General features: G+C 47.0%; 1 protein-coding gene across 4 annotated transcripts in view; it reads left to right on the top strand.

Annotated features, from left to right (window-relative positions):
- The first annotated feature begins 5,783 nt into the window (after nucleotides 1-5,783).
- The window catches only part of PAX9 (paired box 9), a 34,109-nt gene continuing 16,723 nt past the window's right edge, over nucleotides 5,784-23,169 (top strand). For all 4 annotated transcript variants that reach the window (XM_081864746.1, XM_081864745.1, XM_081864744.1 and 1 more), the window contains exons 1-3: nucleotides 5,784-6,091; nucleotides 7,315-7,944; nucleotides 15,036-15,178. In XM_081864746.1, coding sequence (XP_081720872.1) covers nucleotides 6,088-6,091; nucleotides 7,315-7,944; nucleotides 15,036-15,178 — 777 coding nt within the window. In that variant the 5' untranslated portion in view covers nucleotides 5,784-6,087. The remainder of the gene's footprint in view (nucleotides 6,092-7,314; nucleotides 7,945-15,035; nucleotides 15,179-23,169) is intronic.

Here is a 23,169-nt window from a genome sequence, read left to right as displayed (position 1 = left end):
AGATACCTCGCTGTTCTCCCTACAATACGCAAAAATCTAAATTTCAAAGTGTTGTGTGGGGATAAAATCGGGGAGTGTATAGCTCCTTGGAGGGAAAGTGGAACATATATATAATAATAAATAAATAAAATGCAGATTGGCTCGCAACCTAAAAGTAGACAACACATTAGCAGCCAATACACAGTACCCCAAGCTACTCAAAGTAGGTTGGAATACAGTACATGGATTAGTTATAGTTAGCCAAAGCATTTCCATCAATCAATGGAATTAATTAGCCACGCATTTCCTCTTATGCCGGATCCTGTTCACGCTCCCGTTATTTCAGATATTGGAATTTCTAGATTGGGAGCAAGTCAGGGCACCCTGTTCGTTGCAATTTAATGAAACAGGGGATGTCATCTCGCTGAAATGTTGCCCCCTCGCCCATATGCCTCCGTTGAGCCAGCCCTTGTCTAGTCTCAGTCCAGTAGAGTCTGCTGAGTAGACAGTTAAGACAACGCGATGGGAATTTTTAAGCCCCAACCCCCAGTTACGTTAAGACATTCCCATCCCAAATGTTTTTCACCCGATCCTCTTAGGTGGACTGCAGCCCGTTATTCCAATAGGCGCCTAAATCTCCGTAGGATCTGCCAAGGCACGTCTCATTCTGCATTGGATCGGACTGATCATGTTGGATTTGATTTAATTTCTCTTCCCAAACGTGCCTCCCCTCTGCAAAAAACAAATAAAATAAAATCTCGAGGCGGTGGAGGAGAATCCCTGTCGGAATAATCAGGGAAGGATTAACGTGCCAGAGCAATAAACGGGCTGAAATGCAAACATTTCCACTTAGCTGAGTTATGACTCGGGCAATAAATCACCTTGTAATGTACGTATTTAAATACGCCTCCGTTTTGCTGCCCGATCATATCCATGTTTACTCAGAAACAGCTCCCCAGTGCGTTCCTAGGTAACTGCCTTTAGGATTGCAATGGGGAGCTGCTTACGCGCTGTCCCTGCGCCGGTTCATTCTCTCAGGGGAGTGATTTTTTCCCCAACTCTACCACCATCACCACCGAATTAATTATACTGCTCAATATATTAACAATGATTTAAGAGTCATTTAGTGCTGAAGCACTTTTTCATCGCAATGAGCACTTTGAAACCCTGAGCTCTTTGCATCCTACACAACACACACACACACACACACACACACACACACACACACACACACACACACTTCATATAAGAGCCTGTTGAATCAGATCAATAGCCCGTCTAGTCCAGCATCTTGCTCTCAGGGTGGCCCGTGGGAAACCCGCAAACAGGACTTTGGTGCTAGCCAAGCAAGTCCTACTGAGTTCAATGGAAGTGTTCCTAGTTAATGAGAACAATGGATAGTATCCGCCTGATCTCTCCATCCGCTGGTGGGTCTGGGCTTTTCTGAGTGCCAGGACCAGGAGCTGCACGGTTCAAACCCAACCCACCGGTCTCTGTTCCTCAGTCCCTTTTTGGCCTGAGGTGCCTTGAGCAAGAGCACTTGCCCGGCTCCTCTGCGGCGGGGAGCCAGGAAAAAGAGGTATCAGTGAATGTGATACTCTCATTCGAATCCCCGAAACCCGCAGTCGCCAGACGGGGACGCCGCGCAGCCCAGCCAAAGAGTTTACCCAGAGCTCCGAGGCGCGCACTATTTCGCATCCGTTTTTATGGCACGATTAGATTTGCAGGAAAGGAAACCTTCTGTTCGACCTCCCCAATCCAGCCCCCTCCTTCCTCCTCTTCTGCACCCCCTCCTCCTTTTCTCTTTCTCTACCTCCAATTATTTCATTATTTTGTACCTGAAATTAATCTTTTTGCCAGGCAGGTCAGCGCGATCAACAGGCTGCTGTTTATTATAATGTTTTCATATTCCTCTCGGCTCCCTCGCCCTCGCCCGGCTCACTGTGGATGTGACCTTTGTTATTTCAGCCCACACTCAGCAGTTCAATGGAAACAAGTTGAGCACGTTCACTCCTGATAAACATTATCCTTAAACCACTGGGGACCCGGGCAGAGTAAACGAGCTTTTCCGACAGGACCACATCAGGAACACACATTGAGAAAAAGGAACCGGGAAGCAGGCAGCGATGGTGGGATGGATGGGAGAGGCGGAGTTGGAGCTGCTGTGGCTGGGGGTCGGGGTGGGGGGTCGGGAAGGTATGAACGGGCAGGTTGGGTGGGAAAAGAAGACGCCTCAGGGCAAGAGCGGAACGCGCAAAAAGGAATGGAGATGGCCGGAGGACTCGTTTCTAGGACGTCAGAAGGGTGGACGGAATGTGTGGACTAGGCCACGGGAGACCAGGGTTCAAATCCTCATCCGGCCACTTGGATGAGCTTGGGCCTCTCAGCCTGATCTACCGCACAGAGTTGTTGTGGGGATTAGATGAAGAGAACCATTGTACGCCGCCTGGAGCTCCTTGGAAGGAAAGGCGGCATACAAATGTAACAAGCAAGCAAACCAATAAAGCTAGAACAAAGCCTCATACATTACTGCCAGCAGAAGGCTCTCGGTTCAGGTTGGGTGACAGGAATTACCAGGGATCAGAGGGCCAAATGTTCAAACGGCCGTCAGGTCGGAGGGTCGCTGATCGGAGATGGGTCCCGACGCACGTGAGGTGTTTTCACCAGCGCCATCCCATGCGCGTTTCCTCGGAAATAAGTTCATAGAATCATACAGTTGGAAGGTACCTCAAAGGGCATCTAGTCCAACCCCCGGCCGATGCAGGACATCCATTACAATGAGTTAAATGTGAGGCATCCTGCAAAGTAACCGGGCATAGTAGGGGTGCAGTCGTGAGCGAAGCTGTCTACTTCAAGCCTATCACGCCTATTTAGGAAGATTAACGTAGCGATTTGCTTGAAATAAAGGACTGCAACCTCAACTGGAAAGAAGTCCCATTATAAAATCCACTGAACCGCCTTCCGCGATAAAAGTGTTTAGGAGCGGCTGTTACCGATTAAAACTCCAGTCCCAATAACAAGGACTCGCCTCCCCCTTTAAACTGGAATGCCAGGATTTACTCTGGTCTGATCATGAGCTCGCGGGTCCTTGGAAGGAAGTGTCATGAAAATCCACATAAACGCGACGAGGGTTGGGGGAGATCTTTTGTCCAGCCAGCGAGGCTTCACTGGCGCGTGGGTCAAAGAGTTTCATTCTTGGGTAAATTCAGGGGGAGCACTGGAATATCAGCAGCCTGATCTACACACAGGGAAGTTAAAGGGGAACGATTAGGATTTCGAGGTGCTTTGGCTGCGATCTTAAATGACAGCCGTGACAGGGCACCTTGAAACAAGCAGGACTTGAAACAACTTGATAGGGTTGAGGTGACTGCCTTGACTAAACATGATAACAGGATTCTAAATCTATTATTATTATTATTATTATTATTATTATTATTATTATTATTACTATTACTATTATTATTATTATTACCATCATCATCACTGGACTTAATTCCACCTCATGGATTTAGGACTGTAGGGACAAGGATATGAAAAAAGAAGAAAATATGTTCCAGCCCCAGCGTTTCAAGGTAACTAGTTTACGGATCGGGGTGTGCATTCGAATTAAGTCCAACATAGTCCTTTTGCCGGCCCAGGTCTGTCGTTAACTGATAATATTCAGTAGGCTGCAACAGCCTATGCAGACTTCGGTGTTACCCAGAATTCTTCGGCGCTGTTTTGGAGAACTGCTTAAATTTCGCCACGAGTCCATTATCCATTTTAATTTTTTTACATTTCAAGTGATATAATTGCCAGTTTCACAAGTCAGCCTGCGTGAGAATGCCCTGTCTACGCTCCACAGAGCTGGCCTCCTTTTTAACCCCAAAGCGGTGGTTGTGGCCCGCTGCTCTCCGATCCACACCTCTTATCACTGGGGAAAAGTCTTGTAGCCAAAGGGTGACCGCACATCTCGGTGGTATAGGGGCTGCCTTGCGTCACGAGGTCTGCATGTACTCGCTCGGAAGAAATCTCTTTGTTTAGAAGTGGAGCGCTGGTTTGTAAGCGCCCTCAAACCACGTTCCGGAGAACACACGAAACCCCCATTCATTCTTGCACAGAGCAAAAGTTTCAGTGGATATTCTGAGCTTTTGAAAGCACCCGGCCCGGCCCATAACAAGCTCTTTCTTCCACCGACACAAAGCAGCTTCTTTCGCCTCGGGTTTCCACTTGGTACGCCAGTCACTCCTGTTTAGGGATTCGACTCAAATTCAAACCCAGACGACCCCGTTCGATGCGGCGCTGGGTTCCCAGCAGCCTTTATTCGTTCTTTAAAAAAAAGCTTGACCGCTTTGCTCAGCTTCGTTCGGCGATGCCATTTGCAAGCAACGCCGACCAGATTTTCACTGTTCTAGCTGAGTGTTTTCACACGGAGTCGTTAATGGGCCCGATGGTGTTTCTTGGACAAGAAAACCCTTCGCCACCCGATCCTAAAACACGAGAAGGTTCATTCCCTAAAGGACGTGTGTTAGTGATTTTTTTTGGGGGGGGGAGGGAAGGGGGGCGTTAAGGAGAAGGTTCCTGCTTAGCAACCGGGCGAAAAATAATGCCCAGAAAACTCTGCCTTGAGGTTTTTGCGGGTGTTATCTGCGCTGCGCGTCAATATTCTGAACATTAGACCTCTCGTTTCAGAAGCACCGCGGTGCCAGCCAAAACACACATCACAGCCTTTCACATCCACGAACGTGTTGCCGAGCCCAGCTCGCCACAAGCACGGCCAGCACTTTTCTTTCACTTCCTCCGAAATTACTTAAATTTTCACGTTGGCGGAGCTACGTTTAAAGACAGGCCAAACATTTGCAGGAGGGGAACGTTAATGGGCCAGTGACCTTCTCGTTTTAGGACCCTGCATTTTTTATTTTTTTATTTTTTTTAAAAAAATAGGTACCTACGGACCTATGGATGCCTAGAGGAAATTGTACCCGCCAGCCAGCAATGCATCATGATCTGCCTGCCTTTGAGCAGTTGTAGCTCTGCTGATTTTTCTTCTTTTCGGAGTGCTGTCACTTAGGGGAAGTGACTCCCATAGAAAGCCACTTAGATTAATTGTTCCGGGTTTCAACAAAGAAAAAAAAGTGTGTGTAGGCAGCTATATATTAACTGGGGTGATTTAAGTGCGTAAACGTAAGTGTGATAATTTCGTTCATGGAGCCACGAATTCAAAAGTTACTGTTTTTTCTTTCCATGTGTAGAAAATGGGACCCGCTGACTCCCCACTTTCTGTTGCCATTTGATCACTGTATTAATACTTTTCCTTAGACAGGCGTCCGTAGCTCTTTTTAAATTATTGACACTTTCATAGAAGGCATAACCACTTTCTTACAAAAGAAGTATACTTTCTTGTGCGGGGGGTGGGAGGGAAAACGTTCTGATTTTTGAAAACATTACTTTGCCCGCAAATGTAGAAGGAAAAAAATTGTATTATTAGCAACCACTGGAAATCTGCAGGTTCTGGACGGCAAAAGGTGGACCCTCTCTAATGAAAACTATACAGTCTTGAGCTGCTTACCCGTCTCATTAATGCATCTGACACATTCCGGCATTAGTTTCCTTGCTATTGCGCAGCTATCGCGCACCTATTGCGACCTGCCCCTGCGCCGGGAACCCAGGTGCTGATCCAAGCCCGCCTGCGAAAGCGAACGGAAGGCCCTTCCAGGGCGAGCATGTCTGTCACCCTCCTCTGCCAATGAGAGGGCCCGTTCTCCTTTAGGTCCGCCCTTGGCGGGGGCGTTCCCCTGCTGAGTGATAGCCTGAGCCGCCCCGGCCAGCCCAGCCCAGCCCACGTTGCTGCGAGATTGAAATGCAGAACTTAAGTCTCCTGTCTCAGGAAAGTGACTTCCTCGGGGTTCCTTTCCTTGACACCGTCGCCGGCTCGCGTGGTGGAAATCGGAGGCAGCCGCCGGGGCCTCCTCCTCCGCCTCCTCCTCCAGCGCGCACTGCGCCAGGCCGGCCAAGGCGCACTCGGTCGCCTAGTTTCCTTGGGGGATCTTGAAAAACCAAAAAAAGCAAAAGCAAAAGCAACTCCCCACCACACGTCTCTCCCGCTCCGCGGTTGCCCTGACTCGAGCCATGGGTAAGTTGGGCCGGGGAGGGAGAAGGCAGGAGGGTGCGGGGCTGGCGAGGCAGGAGCTCAGGCGCCTGGAAGCGCCTTCTCGACTTCGCCCTCAAGTTGGAGGGACGCGCGAAGGGTCAGCAGCCTCAGCCGCAGCGGGCGATCCTAGTTAGGCTGGGCTTGTAATTTGGGACTCGCCCGGAGGGTGCCCTCTTTCCGTGCGTTTCGCCTTTAGCTTTAAGCTTCTTGTATTTCTGAGCGAATCTCCCAAGCGCTGCTGGTTTAGGAAAGGAGCTCTGCAGCTCTCGCTAGCTGCTGGCTGCTGCCTCGCCAGCATTTCCCAGAACTTAAATTTTCCAGGCTGAACGAGACCAGATAATTTTAATCATACTCTTAAAAAAAACAAAACCCAGAGAGAGGGGAGGAACAGGAAGAGGGGCAGAAATTAGTGGTCGACAACCGCCCTTTCGTTTTGTTTCTTCGCATCTGGATCTACATTCAAGAGCGCAATTCTAGCTCTGTCTACTCAGAAGCAAGCGCTCTTGTAGCTAAAGGGGGCTTACTCCCAGGTGAGTGGGTTAAATTGCAGCCCGGGTCCCGTTTCAATAGGACTTGCTTCCAAGTAACGCCTCGGTGCGAACTTTCTCACCCCCTCCCGTCCCGCCTCATTGCAAAACGGTGGTTTCCACATAAGTGACTCCCTCTCAAGCCTGGGTCTTTTAGGATCGCGGGCCGCGCTCCTGCTGCGCCCGTTCCAGAGCTGCAGACGGGTGCTTTAGGATGGAGATTCGTGAGGAGATTTCCCTCCTCAAAAATAGCCTTTTCTCCGGACGGGTGGGCCACCGCGATCCGAAAAGAGCTTTTTGGGTTTTTTGGCAGCCCGAGCCCAAACCTTGGAAGGAAAGCCCCGCTCACTTCAGGTGGCCTTACTCCCAGGGAAGCATGCCTAGGATTGCGGCTTCCGTGGGTTTTCGTGGCCATTTCCCGCAGGCCTCGCTTCTTGCCAAGGCCGGTGACCCGGGGGCGAGCCGTACCTCGAGGGAGAAGCGAGGCCTGGCTCTGCGTGGAACTTGCTTCCAGCTCCGTGGCGCGCTCGGCCCGATCCCTGGGAATGCAGCTGCCCCCTTTCAGTCTTCCTTCTCCCAAGTAAACGGGTCCAGCCTAGAAATGGGTTGGGGGGCGTCGGGGCTTTGCTTGTTCCCCCGAGCGAGTCCTATGTGCGGTGCGTGTGCTTCTCCCCACAGAGCCAGCCTTCGGGGAGGTGAACCAGCTCGGCGGGGTTTTCGTCAACGGGCGCCCGTTGCCCAACGCTATCCGGCTCCGCATTGTGGAACTAGCCCAGCTGGGCATCCGGCCGTGCGACATCAGCCGGCAGTTGCGCGTCTCGCACGGCTGTGTCAGCAAGATCCTGGCGCGCTACAACGAGACGGGCTCCATCTTACCGGGGGCCATCGGGGGCAGCAAGCCCCGGGTCACCACGCCCACGGTGGTGAAGCATATCCGGACCTACAAACAAAGGGACCCCGGCATCTTCGCCTGGGAGATCCGAGACCGGCTGCTGGCCGACGGCGTGTGCGACAAGTACAACGTGCCCTCGGTCAGCTCCATCAGCCGCATCCTGCGCAACAAGATCGGCAACCTCTCGCAGCAGAGCCACTACGACTCCTACAAGCAGCACCAGGCGGCCCCGCAGCCCGCCCTCCCTTACAACCACATCTACTCGTACCCCAGCCCCATCGCGGCGGCGGCGGGGGCCAAGGTGCCTACCCCGCCCGGGGTGCCCACCATTCACAGCGCCGTCCATATGCCTCGCACGTGGCCCTCCTCCCACTCCGTCACCGACATCTTAGGAATCAGGTCCATCACCGACCAAGGTAAGCGCTCCTGGAGACCTCGGGTGATTAGGGCAGGAAGTGGCAAGCAAAACCTAAGGAGGACCCCCCTGAGCTCCTCCCCCAGAGGGCCCAGGGCCTACTTGTGGGGTGGGTTCATCTCTTTACAAGTTAGATCTCCTCGGTACCAAATCCTGCCAGTGTTACCTTGGCGAAGGTGTAAATTGAAATAGAAATCCTTCATGACTTTGCCCAAGATAAAAGCTACAGATAACCCCCCTGCGGATGATGTCCCCTGAACTTCTAGCTAACATATCTACTTTGAAATAATCTTCATCTTACTTGGTGGGAATTTCAGCTTCCCAGATGACATTTAGCTGATTCTTTGGGTACATCCTCTAAATGGCCCATTTCAATTTAAGCAGAAATAATATTTTTATTAGTTGTATCCAGCCTATCTGACTGGGTTGTATATATTTGCAAAGTACCTCAAACTAATTTGAGCTAACAAAAATCAAATGCATTAAAACAAATATGTTGTTTTATTTTAAATTACCTAGTTCCAAATTGAAATAGAACCCAGTTTGCTTAAATCTATGGCCCAATAAGTGGCACATTTGCTTTGGAGTAACTTCCATTAAGCTTAGTTTAACTTGCTTATGAGTAAACATGCACAAGATTTGCCTATTCAGATTAGGCTGCATTCCTACATATGCTTACTTGGGATTAAGTGCCATTGAGCATAGTAGGATTTATTTCTCAATAAACAATCCTGCATCTCATTTTTTAGACTGGGCTGCAGCTATGTGTTTGTGATATGGCACTCAAGCCTATCTGCATATTTGAAGATATGTTTGCTAATGTTATATGGCACTGTATTGGAAAGCCTAGTTTGTGTAACTCCTGCCTTACAAGTATACCTCTTAATAAATATAACATAATACAACCTATTTTCAGATGGCTAGCCATATTAATCTGCTCCAGCAAAAGCAACCGTCTTGTGACATCTTTTAAAAATTTAATATGACCTAAGTTTAGACCATAATAAATTTGTTAGCTTTTAAGGTGTCACAATCCTCTTTGCTGTTATTATATACCTGGTAGTAATAGTTATATAAGCATATGAGGGTGTTAAAATGATAAAGAATCCTGTGGCATTCTAAAAACAATTTTATTGTGCCATTATGTTTCTGTAGACTATAGCTGACTTTCTCAAATGCTTAAATGTCACCTTCAGTTTGGCAGCAAGGTAGCAAATGGTGTGTGAGATTATACATATTTTAATATATCCTAAAAATCTAAATGTCTATGATATAGATGAATAATGCACAAGCAAAGCAATAGGCAAGCATGCAAAAAGAGAGAGAAGCTATCAGGTATATTTGCTTTTCCCCCCTGCCAGGCCTTCTTTGTGCCTGTTTGCTTTCATGTCAGGGATTCTACAGGAAAGGCATCTCCTTGAAATTGCAGGCAAATCCACCACCAGTTTTCGCAATCAGACCAAATTTGCTCAGACAGGAAGTTCAAATGTCACCTAATTGCTTTCGTTCTTCTGCTTCACTTTGTTTTCCTCCAAAGCGGTGGTCCAGAAAACTGAAACTACCGATGTTTAACTAGCATTTAGCCCCTTCCAAAGAACTGCTGCTCGGCTCGCTTTTCCTTACTTTGCTCCAGAAATTGAAACCTTGCCCTTACAAAAAGGCAAGAGCGATTGAACCGAACAGTGAAACGCTCAAACTAAACACACGGCATCAGATACTTGCCCACCATCTCAAAATGTGATGCTACACAAACAGTCTCGCTAGGGGGGGGGGTCTCATAGGTTTTAATGGGGCCAAGTCCCCCCCCAAAAAAGTGTCTGTAAATCTAGTCAACTCCTCCCAATAGTCTAACTATTCTACCTATTTTTATCACGAAACACTATTATTTAGATTATGGCTGCTGTATGATTTGGCAATTTTTTTAAAAAAAAAAACCATGTTAATAAAATATCCAGGGTTGTTTTTTTTTAAAAAAAAATTCACGCTGCTTTGCATGCTGAGGGCAGAAATAAAATAATAATAATGTTAATGATAATGATGATGGTAATAATAATAATAATAATAATAGCAGCTAAACATTAGGTTCTAACTTTTCCTAGCTCACTTTTAAGATTCCAGTTGGAATTTCTGCAGGAAAATAAATGCTGCCAGTCCTTAAAAATTACAATGCATTTTCCAGGGAGGGGGGGGAAGATTTGCAAATGCTAATTGTGCCCCTTGTGGGTGGGTGTTGGGGAAAGAGAAGGAGCTGCACGAGAGCGATACGCGACTTGGCGTGTATTTCCTCCTTTTCTTAGAGCCATAGTGTCCAAGGCCTCCTACCTAGGGAGCCGGGCAATCGGGTGGGATCTGAATGACAAGGAGGCTTTTCCATCCCGTCTCCTGGCCTCCTCCGCTCCCTCCCCTTCCCCTTCCCCGCTCCGGTTTGCGGAGCTGCATCTGAGGGCGCTTTGCCCTTGATTTATAGGATAAGCTGACCTTGCTGACACGGAAAGGAAGCCCCTATTCATGGGAAAGTGAGAGATCAGCAGAACAGGGAGCTCGCAGAGACAGCTCGCTTTCTTAAGACAACTTTCGACGTGCGCCAGCGCGAGGAAGGGAAGAGACCAGCGGCTGGGGGGCTCCCCTCTTTCGTCCCGGAGAGGAGGGCCCCCCCTGCGTCCTTGTTGCGAGGGCCTCCTCTATGTCCCTGCCGAGCACCCGTAGCATTTCCTTCGCCCTTTAGGGCATCCACCGAGTTTCCAACAGCCTGTTAATGGCAGGAGTTCATAAAATAAAAACCCCAAGTGTTTGCGCTGAAATGGTTCTGTTTGCACCCTAAATGCCCTGGCTTAACCGGCTTGTGGATCCCATCGAAGGCTCGCTGCGTTTGTCAGCTTTCCCTGATGACTTCGAATTAAGATTCCGTTGAAATCTATGGGACTTGCCCCCAATCAGTCCTATCTTAGGATCGAAGTGTTCTCGCCCCTAAATCCTTACGGGTTTTTGCTTGGAAGGAAGTCAGCTGGCCCCATGGATTTCAGAGGCACTTGCTTCATGGCAAAAGAGACGGGGATCATAGTCACATCCGGAAGTAGGCTGTAATATTGATGCAGGCTTAGGATAGAGACACGCAAACATTCTGTTTTCTGGTGGCTGTTGCAACCGCGCAGCTTTCAAACAGTGCAATCCTGTACCGGTCGACTCTGAAGTAAGTCCTATGGAGCTCAGTGGGGTTTGCCTCCTCCATCCGTAACAGGATATAGGTTGCAAGCTAAATATTTCAAACAAATAATAATAAAAAACCTTCCGTATTAATTTGCGAGTTAGTTTTCATTACGCATCTCCTGCCGTAAAATGTGACACTATTCCATCAAATCGACCTTGAAAATAATTATGTCAAAGATACTTATCACTACGCAGGGGCTGTCAGCAAGAGAGGATGATGGGTGACGTTCAACAACTGCGGAGTTTTTCTTAATCCAGTTAGGCCCAAATAATTTCCTTCCTTTGTGTTAGGATGGAATAACTGGGCGCTGGAGTTTGGGGGGTGGGGTTCGTTGAAAACAGTGTGGAAGGTGGAATGGAATGTCAGATCTGCGCGTCCACATGTACCTTAAACACGTCTACTTGGAAGTAAACACTTGTTAATTCAAGGGCGCTTAAACGCTGCGCATAACAAGATTGGAATCCAATTATTTGGAACGCTCCAAATGCATTTCCGTTCCTTATTTGAACGTTGTAAATTCAACCCAGTCTCGAACTCAATGATATTTACCTCTTAATAGACAGGTATGGGATGTCACTGTAAGGCTTCAATCCACCCAATCCACAATTGGGGTACTCTGGAGGAAGTGGATTCAGGCGTGAAACCAGAATCACGATAATATGTGCTAAAATGACGCCATACTGCCCTGTAACACCCCCTCCCCAATTCTCTGACATTAAATATATTGCCTATTATCGATTACCGTTTATTCATGGAAGTGAGTGACTGGAATGAATGGCCACTTCTGGTTCGCCCTGTCATAAGTGGTGGCCTTTGAGACTGCGGAAGTCCAAAACTAGGTAGCTTTTTTTCTTTTTCTCTTTTTTATGTTTATCAGGCTGTTGGAAACTCAGTGGCTAGAAACGCGTTTAGGATGGGACTTAAAAGGCAAACAAAATTGTACGGGTGCTGGACAGGGACATAACAAGGCGACCCAAATCACAAGTCACAAGGCAAAGTGTTAGGAGGAAAGACCTTCCCCATCAGGTTAAGCGGAAATGTAACACAATTCATTAATTCTGCAGGTGTTCGTGGTGATTTGTCCTTTTGCGATTAATTAAATGAGAATTAGTTTGTGTGTGAAGTATGAAGTTAAGCTAAGCTTCCCGGTGGACAAAGCTACTGGTCATTTGCATGGCTTTCTCCTTTGATAGACCCCATACAGGCTGAAAAAGTTTGGAGGAGACTTTGATTCGTGTGTTTGTATCTATGTATCTAGCGCATCTAATATTTGCACAACTATAGTCAAACACAGACTGTAGTCAAACTACAGTCAAATTTCCTTCCAGAAGTATTAACGTAGATTTATTTTTATTTTTTAAAAAGAAGCAGCCACAGCAAATACCCTTTTACGAGCTAAAATTACCCCACCCCTTTAAACTTAATATACCCCTATGCTCAGCTGAATATCTGTGTTAGTTTGATTTCACTGGAACTTGTTTGTGGTTCAGAATATTATTAGGATCGCAGCTTCTCTGTATCAGGGACATTAACTGCGATCTCCAGGAAAGGAAGGCAGACAGGTTTTTCAGTGTTGGTTTGTGGGAGCTCAGAGCTCTCTCCTTTCTAACATGGTAAAGCTGAAATCGTAAACACGTTTGCTGGCGAGTAAGCGCGCTTGACCACAGAGGGGCTTACTTCCGAGGAAACACATTCCTCGGCAGTGAGTCCTACTGGGAGACATCTGCAGCCTGCTCCTTTATACGTTTATTTAGAAATAAGTACTTATAAATAGCTGTTTATCGGACCGTAGGATTGGGGTTTCAGTTACTTGAACTTTAAAAGAAGGAGCAAAAGTTTCCAGCTTGCAGGCTGTGGAAACGCACCCACAGGCAGGGAGGAGATGGGCTGGCTTCAGCCTGTTTTATTTACTTCCTTACAGCGCAGTTGCATGCGTGTCTCCTTAGAAGTAAGCGCCATTGAATCCAATGGGACTTACTCTCAGGCGAGCGTGTCCAGGTCTTCGGCCACTTCCTCGTGGTTGTACTTTACGCGTGCAAAACCAGGATCTCTTCACAGCGAAGGCAATAAATAGCCTCCGTTAAGTGATCCCGAGTTTGCGCTGTTGCTTAACAATTTCAGAAGCCTCTTCCTCGCCAGGTCAGCTGGCGGTCCACCGTCTCTTGGAATCATTCAAGGAGCCAGGAGGCGGGACGTTGGGTTTGCACCAAGGGACTCCTCTCGGCCTGCCGCCCCCGCACCCCGAATATACTTTAACTGCGGGGGAGGGAGAGAAGGAACGAGACCCTCGGAAAATAAGAAGACTCTGGGACGGGCAGTCTGTGCGCGGCGCATTATGAGCCTGCGTTAAAACCACAGCTTGAAATAACGTTCGCTGTTTGTTGATGGGCAAAGCCTGGCAGATAGCGACTGAGATGTCTCCAGAAGCTTGCGATGCGAAGAGAGGTCCCACGTTTTCCCAAGTCGGGGCCTCCTATTGCTTTCATTTTCAATCCTTCCCCCCCATTTATTTATTTGGTTCATGTTGGATGGTGGTGAGAGAAGCGATCTAGCGCCTGGCTCGGCTGATTTACAGATTTACTATAGGCTGAATCCCTTGATTTAAACAGGAGGCCTCCGTTGGAGCAGATTTGCTCTTGGGATGTGGGTCCGGTCGGTTGCGATGGCACCGCAGTCCTCAAAACCACGCTAGATCCAGCGCCTGGGAAGTACCGCTGTGGAAACCATATAAATCCAGCGGAGGCGGTATACTAGTGTCGCCTCGGCAAATTTACTCCCGAGTAAGCCTCGCTGGACTCGGTTGGGACTTGCTTCCGGGTCAACGTGCGTGGGATCCTGGCTGCAGGGCTGCTGCAACCCTAAACCCATTTAGTTGGGAATGAAACGTCATGGGATTTACTTCAAAGTAAACATTTTTAGGCTCGGGCTGCCCACGGGGCTTGAAGAGCCGCTGTAATCGAGACGGCTGATTTCCGACTACCCGAAACCTTAAATCCTAGGCGCATTAAATAGAAACAAATACCACTGATTTGAACGATTTCAAGCAAATTTGATTAGTTTCACGACTTTTCCTCCCAAGGAGGGCGGGGGGAAACGGTTTCAGGCTGGGGGAAATGAAGATCTGGGAACAAATGGCACGGAAACCCCCAGCCAGCCTCCATTAGGAAGGAGGTTTCCAAGCCCTGTTGATTCCAAAAAAAGGGGGGTTTAGCACCCAAGGAAGGGCATCCATGAGGAACAGGGAGCCAGAATTGCCGCCCCTCGATGCACCAACTTAGCAACAAGTTCCATTAGGGGTCACCTACATATTCCTGCATTGCAGGGGGCTGGACTAGATGACTCAAGGGAGCCCTTCCAGCTCTACAGTTCTATGGTTCCATGGAGAGGCGATCGGGACTTGCTTCCGATGCGGTCAGGCACGAGGGTCAGTCGCCCTTTTCCTTGCCCCGGGAGACCTTGGCTAACGAGGTGCAACTAGACGAGGGTTTTCACGGGGAGGGAGGGGAGAAGGAGCCGGGCCCCGAGTCTCTGGTGGAGATGCAAACTCCAGCCGGCCATGGGCGTAGTCAGGATTTATTGGGGGGGGGAGGACACCCACCTGTCATCATCCTCTGACTGGCTCTGTCTAGCAGATTCGGAACGAAACGTCTCAGCCACAGTTTTTTAAATTCCTTTTGACCCCAAGCGCTAATAATAATAATATATGTGTCAAAATCTTCCTGCAATTTCTTGATTGTGGGGTGGGGGACAGCTGCCCCCCCGTCCCTCCCTGGCTTTGCCCCTCGCACCCGTCCCTCCCTTGCGCCCGAGTCTCTTTTTCCGGGAGCCCCGATCCGAGGCCGGCGCCCCTGTCTGACGCTCCTTTGCCCTGTCTTTGCCCGCAGTAAGCGACAGCTCGCCCTATCACAGCCCCAAGGTGGAAGAATGGAGCAGCCTGAGCAGAAGCGGCTTCGCGGCCACAGCGCAGCACGTCGCGGTGAACGGGCTGGACAAGAGCTCCATGGAGCCCGAGGCCAAGTACAGCCAGGTAAAAAGCGAGCACCGGTTGCCTGGAAGAAGGGCTGGGGGGGGGGGTTGGAGGAGGGGTAGGAATCGCAGGCTGAGCTCTCAATGCCCTTCCCTGGTGGTGAGGTAGTTAGTTGGAGCGCAGGCCTAGCCATGCCTACTTCCAAGTAAGCCCTCCTGAATCCAGTGGGGCTTATTCCGAGGTAAGTGTGACTAGGGTTTATTGGCTTTCTTTTCCTCCCTGTGCCATATTCCAGTTGAGTTCCAATATACTTACTCAGCAGAATCATTTTTAAACTTCCAATAAAGAGAGAAACGTTTTCAAACCGGAACACACAGTGATCTGGATTACGGTTCCGGATGAAAGCCAAAACAAGCCGCCTTCTAGCATGGACGTAGACAGGATTTTTTTGGGGAGGGGGAGCAGGCCTTTTGTTAGAGGGGCAGAACCTGTTAACTATGCATTTATTTTTATTGATTTGGGGGGTCAGCTTCCCCTCTCTGCCCCCCATTGGCCAAGCCCATGCCTTCTAGTAAAGCCAGGATCCAATGAATTGCTTTAAGTCAATCTTCCAACACACACCTATTTTGGGGTGTGGGGGGGGTGTGAGAGAGAGAGACCCTCCTCTCCACACCACCCCCTTTTGGGGGTGATATTGGGGTATCACAAATAGTACGTAGCAGCAGAAATTCAGGATGGTCCTGCCCAAATCCTGTGCATGCTTCCTTTGTCTTCAGCAAAACCAGGACTCACAGGAGAGAGTTTGGCTGGAAATATATTCTGGAAGCAGCCTCAGCTCCCATACTGAGAGTTCGATCCGGCTCAGTTACTTGAACTTCATTCCCATTGAAATCAATGAGGCTTAAGTGAAGTACTGTAATGACTAACTTCCCCATTGATTCCATTGGGCAAACTAGGCAAACTAGGAGTTAGGCCCAATGAACTCAATAGGACTTCTAAGTAGACATACACAAGATCATAGGATTGCACTGTTTGTCCTGTTCCAATCCAGAGTAAACCTGATTATATGTATTATATGTGTTGGAAGCAACCCAGAATGGCTGGGAAAACCCAGCCAGATGGGCTGGGTATACATAATAATAAATTTATTATTATTATTATTATTATTATTATTATTATTATTATTATTATTATTATTATTTGTCACTTGTTGGAGAGGGGCTGCAGAGGAGGCTTGCTTTATTCTGAAGTGCTTCCAAGGTTGTGCCATTCCAGCATGGGAGTACTGAGCTAGGCTTTCAATTAATGATCTGCCAGACCAAGAGTCCCTTGCTTTAATTTTTAGGTTTTACTTGTTTTGTAATAGGTTGCCTGCTTTCTTGGAACTGAAGGGGGGAGGAGCTCTGTCTTCTCTTAGCAAACTATTCCTTTCCTGCACTGGTCCATTATGAGAAAACTGAATACAGTACTGTGCTACTGTCTCCGGGCACCTTTCAGTGAAGCATCCTGAAGTCGTGTTAGTTTTGAACAGGAAAGGCATACAGCTCTATCCCACACATTCACTCAGAAGTCCCACTGTGTCCAATGAGGTTTATTCCTAGATAAGTGGAGACAGTTACTTAAGCACCCTTACTGGGGACCAAGCCCCATTGAACTTGGTAATACCTATTTCTGAGTCAACTTCCTTAATCCTTAGTGGAATTAACAGGATTTAAATGCCACCTTTGAATGGGGACTAGTGGAGATGACCACATAAAAGCTACATGCATTGGTCATGTGACTAGGCCCCAGAGCGCCCTTAAGACCATGGCATAACCCTGGATATTAGCTTTGCAATGTATTTCTATCCCACCATATGACCGAATGGACCTCTTTAGAATTGTGGTGTGATCTGGCTGTGACATCTGTCACCCCATTGATTGCCAGGGTTGATTTGGCTCATTTGGCTGGCTAGGCGGGTGTCTGCTTCCTCCCGCACAGCTTCATGTGCGTCCCTCCTGAAGCTGTGCATTCGAGAGGACGACCATCCCAGGTAGAAGGCGTGTACCCCTGCTAGAACCTCCAAACAAGCTTTGTAATGTACTTACTGTATATCCCACCATGTGGCCCAATGGACCTCCTTAGAATTGTGGTGCAAGATATATCGTGACATGGGTGACGCTGTGGGTTAAACCACAGAGCCTAGGACTTGCCGATCAGAAGGTTGGCGGTTCGAATCCCCGCGACGGGGTGAGCTCCCGTTGCTTGGTCCCTGCTCCTGCCAACCTAGCAGTTCAAAAGCATGTCAAAGTGCAAGTAGATAAATAGGTATTGCTGCAGCGGGAAGGTAAATGGCGTTTCCGTGCGCTGCTCTGGTTCGCCAGAAGCGGCTTAGTCATGCTGGCCACATGACCTGGAAGCTGTACGCCGGCTCCCTTGGCCAATAAAGCGAGATGAGCGCCGCACCCCAGAGTTGGTCTAGACTGGACCTAATGGTCAGGGATCCCTTTACCTTTTATATATCGTGAACCTTTATTCATTCTTTCTCCAAGTCTTTTATTTCTTCAACCTCAGATCAGTTGGTTGCTCCCAGTGCAGTGACCCATGTGTAGATGTTGCTCCAGGTGTGCTATTTCCATGCATATTTATCATTTTTCATCCAGAACGATGTTCTGCCTGTGGATGCTTCTTTTTGCTCATTGATTACCCCGACTTGTGGGCACATCCACTTGAACACAAATAACACCCTTTCCCAATATATTTTTGTGTACTGTAAATGCACCAGAGTTTGAGGAATCAGTTCAACTGGTTGATAATTGATTTGTTTAAGAAAGTAAGAAGAGCTCGGCTGGATCAGATCAAAGGCCCATCTAAGCCCAGTAACTTATTTTCACAGTGGACAACCAGATCCTTATGATCATTCAGAGGCATGCAGTCTCTGACACTGAAGTATTCAACCATCATGACTACTTCTCAGTGATACCCCTTTTTTCCATGAATTTGTATGGTCCCCCTTTTAAAGCTACCCAAGCTTGGAAGCCAAATACTGTGGTAGCAAATACTATGTGCTGTATGAAGAAGTACTTATTTTAGTATGCCCTGAATCTCAAGAATCAGCTTTATTGGATAGCTCTCCATTCATTCATTCATTCATTCATTCATAATTTTATTTCTATGCCTCCCCCACAAAAATCATACCCAAAGCAGCTCACAAAACAGGAATGAATTTCAAAATCAAATAGTGCAAAAGCAGTTTCATAATAGCATAATATCTGCATAACAGCAACACAATAACATATTAAAACATAATAAAAAAATTCCTTCCAGTAGCACCTTAGAGACCAATTAAGTTTGTTATTGGTTTGAGCTTTCATGTGCATGCATACTTCTTCAGATACCAGTGCACACGGAAGCTCATACCAATAACAAACTTGTTGCTGTTGTTTAGTCGTTTAGTCGTGTCTGACTCTTTGTGACCCCATGGACCAGCGCACGCCAGGCACTTCTGTCTTCCACTGCCTCCCACAGTCTGCTCAAACTCATGCTGATAGCCTCAAGAACACTATCCAACCATCTCGTCCTCTGTCGTCCCCTTCTCCTTGTGCCCTCCATCTTTCCCAACATCAGGGTCTTTTCAAGGGAGTCTTCTCTTCTCATGAGGTGGCCAAAATATTGGAGCCTCAGCTTCACGATCTGTCCTTCCAGTGAGTACTCAGGGCTGATTTCCTTAAGAATGGATATGTTTGATCTTCTTGCAGTCCATGGGACTCTCAAGAGTCTCCTTCAGCACCATAATTCAAAAGCATCAATTATTCGGCGATCAGCCTTCTTTATGGTCCAGCTCTCACATCACTACTCGGAAAACCATAGCTTTTACTATACGGACCTTTGTTGGCAAGGTGATGTCTCTACTTTTTAACTTAGTTGGTATCAAAGGTGCTACTGGAAGGAATTTTTTTAATTTTGTTTTGACTACGACAACCTACCTGTATATAAAAACATGTAAGAAACCCCATTCCATAAGTATAATGAGAGTATATTAACATCATCTAATACCCACTAGCAAAAATAACCAGGGAGCTTGACTGTGTCACCTTGGTCCTAGAAACTCCCCTCCCATCATGTCGCTTACAGTCCCTCTCCTGCAGCAACTTACAAGGCTTCCAAAGGCAAGGTGTGGTGTAGCTGGAAACACCTCTCTCATGATGTTGTGACTCTGGGTTCTGGAACTATGAGAGGGGGATAAAACCTTCTCTCTTATTTTCCACACCATGCCTAATTATATACATCTCTCATTAACCATGCTCACATCCTTTATGGTATCTTTCCTATTGTCCTTGATGCTTTATTTCCTAATCTGCAACATACTATACATTCAAAGTTGGCTTCTATTATTGCAGTTTTGAGTAACCCCTGCCTGCATTCTTGGGAGATTTGACCATCTTGACTTTCCATTTCAACTTTCAAGGAGTTTCCTCTCTTGAAGTCAAATGTGCCTATGTCAGACTTCCTTGACAGTTGTCCACATATGTAAATGCTGAATTTGAGATTACTATGGCCACTGTTTGCAGTCCGTTTGACAACACTTCCATCTCCCACCAGGTCCTGGGCACCACTTAAGTTTAAATCCAGGATTGCCTCACTTTTTTGGGTTCTATGACCATCTGTTCTGCAGCATAGTTATTTAGTGTATCTTGACATTTTAGTTCTTAGTGGAAACCATAATATGCACGTATCCATCCTGCCCATTACTATAACACTTCCTCCTTTAGAGGCCTCCTTGGTAGCATTCTCCATCTTGAGATCACCCTGGGCATTTGGGTACATTCCAAGTACATCACTACTTTGGGACCTGTCTTGCCACCCACAGCGATGCTGTGAAGGTGTCTTTCCCTTTTGGGATTTTCAGTCTGTTCCCCCTTTGACACACAGAAGGACACCAACTTTTTATGCCCTAACCTGTCCTTCCTATAGAGTTTGTATTCGGAACCAGTGAGAATGCTTCACTGGTGTTCTCCATTCCACTGGGTTATTATTATTCCTATTATATATATGCAGTCCTTTAATACTCAACACCCCAGCATACCCATCTCTGTTCAGAGGCTTTTAGAATCAGCATAGAAGCCAGGTGTGGGGAACCTCAGGCCCAGGGCCAGATATAGCTCTCCAAGTCTTTCTGCCCCACCTTCAGCACTCTCCCTAGGCTACACCCACTCCCCAGCCACACCCCTCATTGCCCTTGCTTTGCCGTCTTCTTGAGTAGTTTTCTTTGGCTGGAGTGCATGCATGAGTGTAGAAACTAACTTCCTGCACAAAGGTAACAGGTGTGTTTGTTGCTGCATCCACTGTTTTTCTCTCACCCCACTGGCCACTGGCACATGGCCCTCAGAAGTCACCCTCATGCCAAAGGAGCTGGTCACACCCTGGCACACACATTTGCGCATGGCATCTCTATCCTCAGCTTCTGTTAGTGTGATGGCAATTGCTTGGAAAGGCTTGTTTTCTGTACTGCAAAGGATTTGGGTTACCAAACTGTTTGCAGACAACCCAAGCCATGGGATTGTTTGATAAGCTAGCTGGACTGAGGTCCTGTTGAAATAAATGGGACAGGTTAGTAATGGTCAGTTTAAGTCCCATTGGTTTCATTGAGAACTAAATGCCGCTCAGCGGCCTGGATCCAACCCAGCATTTCTAAAGAAGTTGTGAAAGAGGATTCCCCTGCCCAGGTCTTACACAATTTCTAACACCAGCAGAGTTGTTACAGCACAGGACAGATTTCATTTTGAATTTTTGTTCCTTTGGTGTTTACATAGGCATATGTGATTTCTGGTTGCTCAAAGTTTATGTTGGACTGCAGAGGTGTGTAAACTTCAGTTCCTTGTCCAGGTCATGCTCATGCAACTCTTGGGTTGAATAAGAAACCGGGAACCAACTGCAGCCTTGTTGTGTTCCTTTGAGTAAAATCCGCATACATGTGACCAGGTGCACTTTCATTTGCCTTTGTTTCCCCTGGGATGTAACTGCTTCCCGTTCTGTGGATTTAGTGATGTAGCACCAAACTATAAGCACAGTGAGCACAGCAAGTACCGTAAGCCACTGTAGTGTAGTGGTTAGAGTGTCAGACTATGACTGGGGAGACCAAAATAAAGAATTACCTGACGTTCAGAAGACATCTTAAGGCAGCCCTGTTCAGGGATGTTTTTAATATGTAATGCTGTATTGTTTTAATACTGATTGGGAGCCGCCCAGAGTGGCTGGGGAAACTCAGCCAGATGGGCGGGGTATAAATAATAAATTATTATTATTATTATTGGGTCAGTTACTTGCTCTCATCCTCTCAGGGTTGTTGTGAGGTAAAAAAAATGGGGAGGAGATCTATGTAAGCCTCCTTGAGGTCCTTGGAAGAAAGGTGGGGTACAGGGGTACAAATATAGTTGTTGATGTTTAATGAGTAAAGATGGAGTTTCTTAAAGATTTTTTTTTCTCCCCTCATTTCTTTGGCAGTAGAAAAACCTGCTGGTGCAAAATGTGTGTGATCCTGGAAATAATCCCTGTCTTGCTACTGCAAGGGATCTGTGCATATCATAACCCTCTACTCTGTAATATAGGGTCAGGTTGGGGACTAATAGGTGCTGGTGTGGAATGTAGTGAAAACAGGCCTAGATTCAGCTAAGGAAACCAGCACACAGAATCTAGCAAGTGCAACAGGGCTTCCTCCTGAGTGGCCCCTTCTTGCTTCCCCAAATCTGCTTTAGGTGTGATGAAAACAGCCCCTAGAATAGCACAGAGGGGAATAGAGGGATATTGCTCCATCTAGCAAACAGAAATGCTTGTGCTGATGGAACGACCAGAAGAGCATGGTGTTGAATTCCTCCTATAAATTATGCGTCAAGAGAGCCTTAATTCCATCCCTTGGTGTCTGCTGTCTCTGGCCCACTCCTTATAATATTAGGGGGGCAGGGACTATCTATAGTGCTGTAGTAAGAATGACTGGAATTGAGGGGGCAAGAGGAGTCGGTTTTCTGCATTAGAAGGGCATTGAATTGGATGGCCTTTGAGGTCCCTTCCAACATTCCATACATTTGAAGCACATCTCTATCTCTGCCACCCCAGAAAAATAATAGGAATTGTATTTTGCTCCTCATAGAGCTTTATTTCCCAGCACCTTTAGCAGGCTGTCGTTCCCAAGCTTCTGGGGAATTGCTTTAACTGCATGGTGTATATGCAGTGTACGATACTATTTTTTTTTTTAAAAAAAATTTAATTGATTTTTACAAATAATTTACAAAAATCATATAACATACTTTCTTATCTGAAACAATGTTTTGGACTTCCATCAACTGCACCTGAAGATTTTTCAGTCTTTATCACTTAATCTGCATTTCATTATTTTCAGTATTACATTTAATACTCCTTCACTAATAATTCTTATCATAGTTTTCTCTGCAATATTTCGCATAATCCTCCTTACAAAACTTCTTGCAATCCTACTAGTGTAATCGCAGCGTATGATTCTAAGCACGTAGAAAGAACACTTACCTAATGATGTAGTAGTATTGCTGGGGAATAGATGGGGAACCTTTGGCTCTCCAGATGCTGTTGGACTTCAACTCCCATCAGTCCCCGCTGCTTGGCCAATGGTCAGGGGTAATGGGAATGCTGCAGGTGGCTGAATATAGGTCTCCTCTTTCTCTCCTTCCCCCAGTTTCATTAATCTCTTTCAGGAAAGAGTTAATAGTGATGTTAACTGTTTAGATGCATGAGGGATTGTGTTTAACAATCCTCATATCAACAATAAAAGAAGAGTGAAACAACAAGATTTCAAGGCACCTTAGTGGCTAACAAATGTAAGCTCTCATGGGCCAGAGTCCACTTCATCAGATGCAAGAGACTATTTGTATCAGGCATTCATAAACAGTTGAATGGTGCTAATTCCTCTAACTTTTGTGTACTTAGTAAGGCTAGAAGTCCCAAAGAGTTTAAGCAGTAGACTGACCTACTAAAACCAACTTTAACTGGACATTTGGCAAATGCAATAATAATAATAATAATAATTTATTATTTGTACCCCG

The sequence above is a fragment of the Podarcis erhardii genome, assembly GCF_964252035.2.
Source record: "Podarcis erhardii genome assembly, chromosome: 1".
Classification (NCBI taxonomy): Eukaryota; Metazoa; Chordata; class Lepidosauria; order Squamata; family Lacertidae; genus Podarcis; species Podarcis erhardii.
Note: the sequence above shows the minus strand (reverse complement) of the source record. Positions and strands in the feature narration are given on the sequence as shown.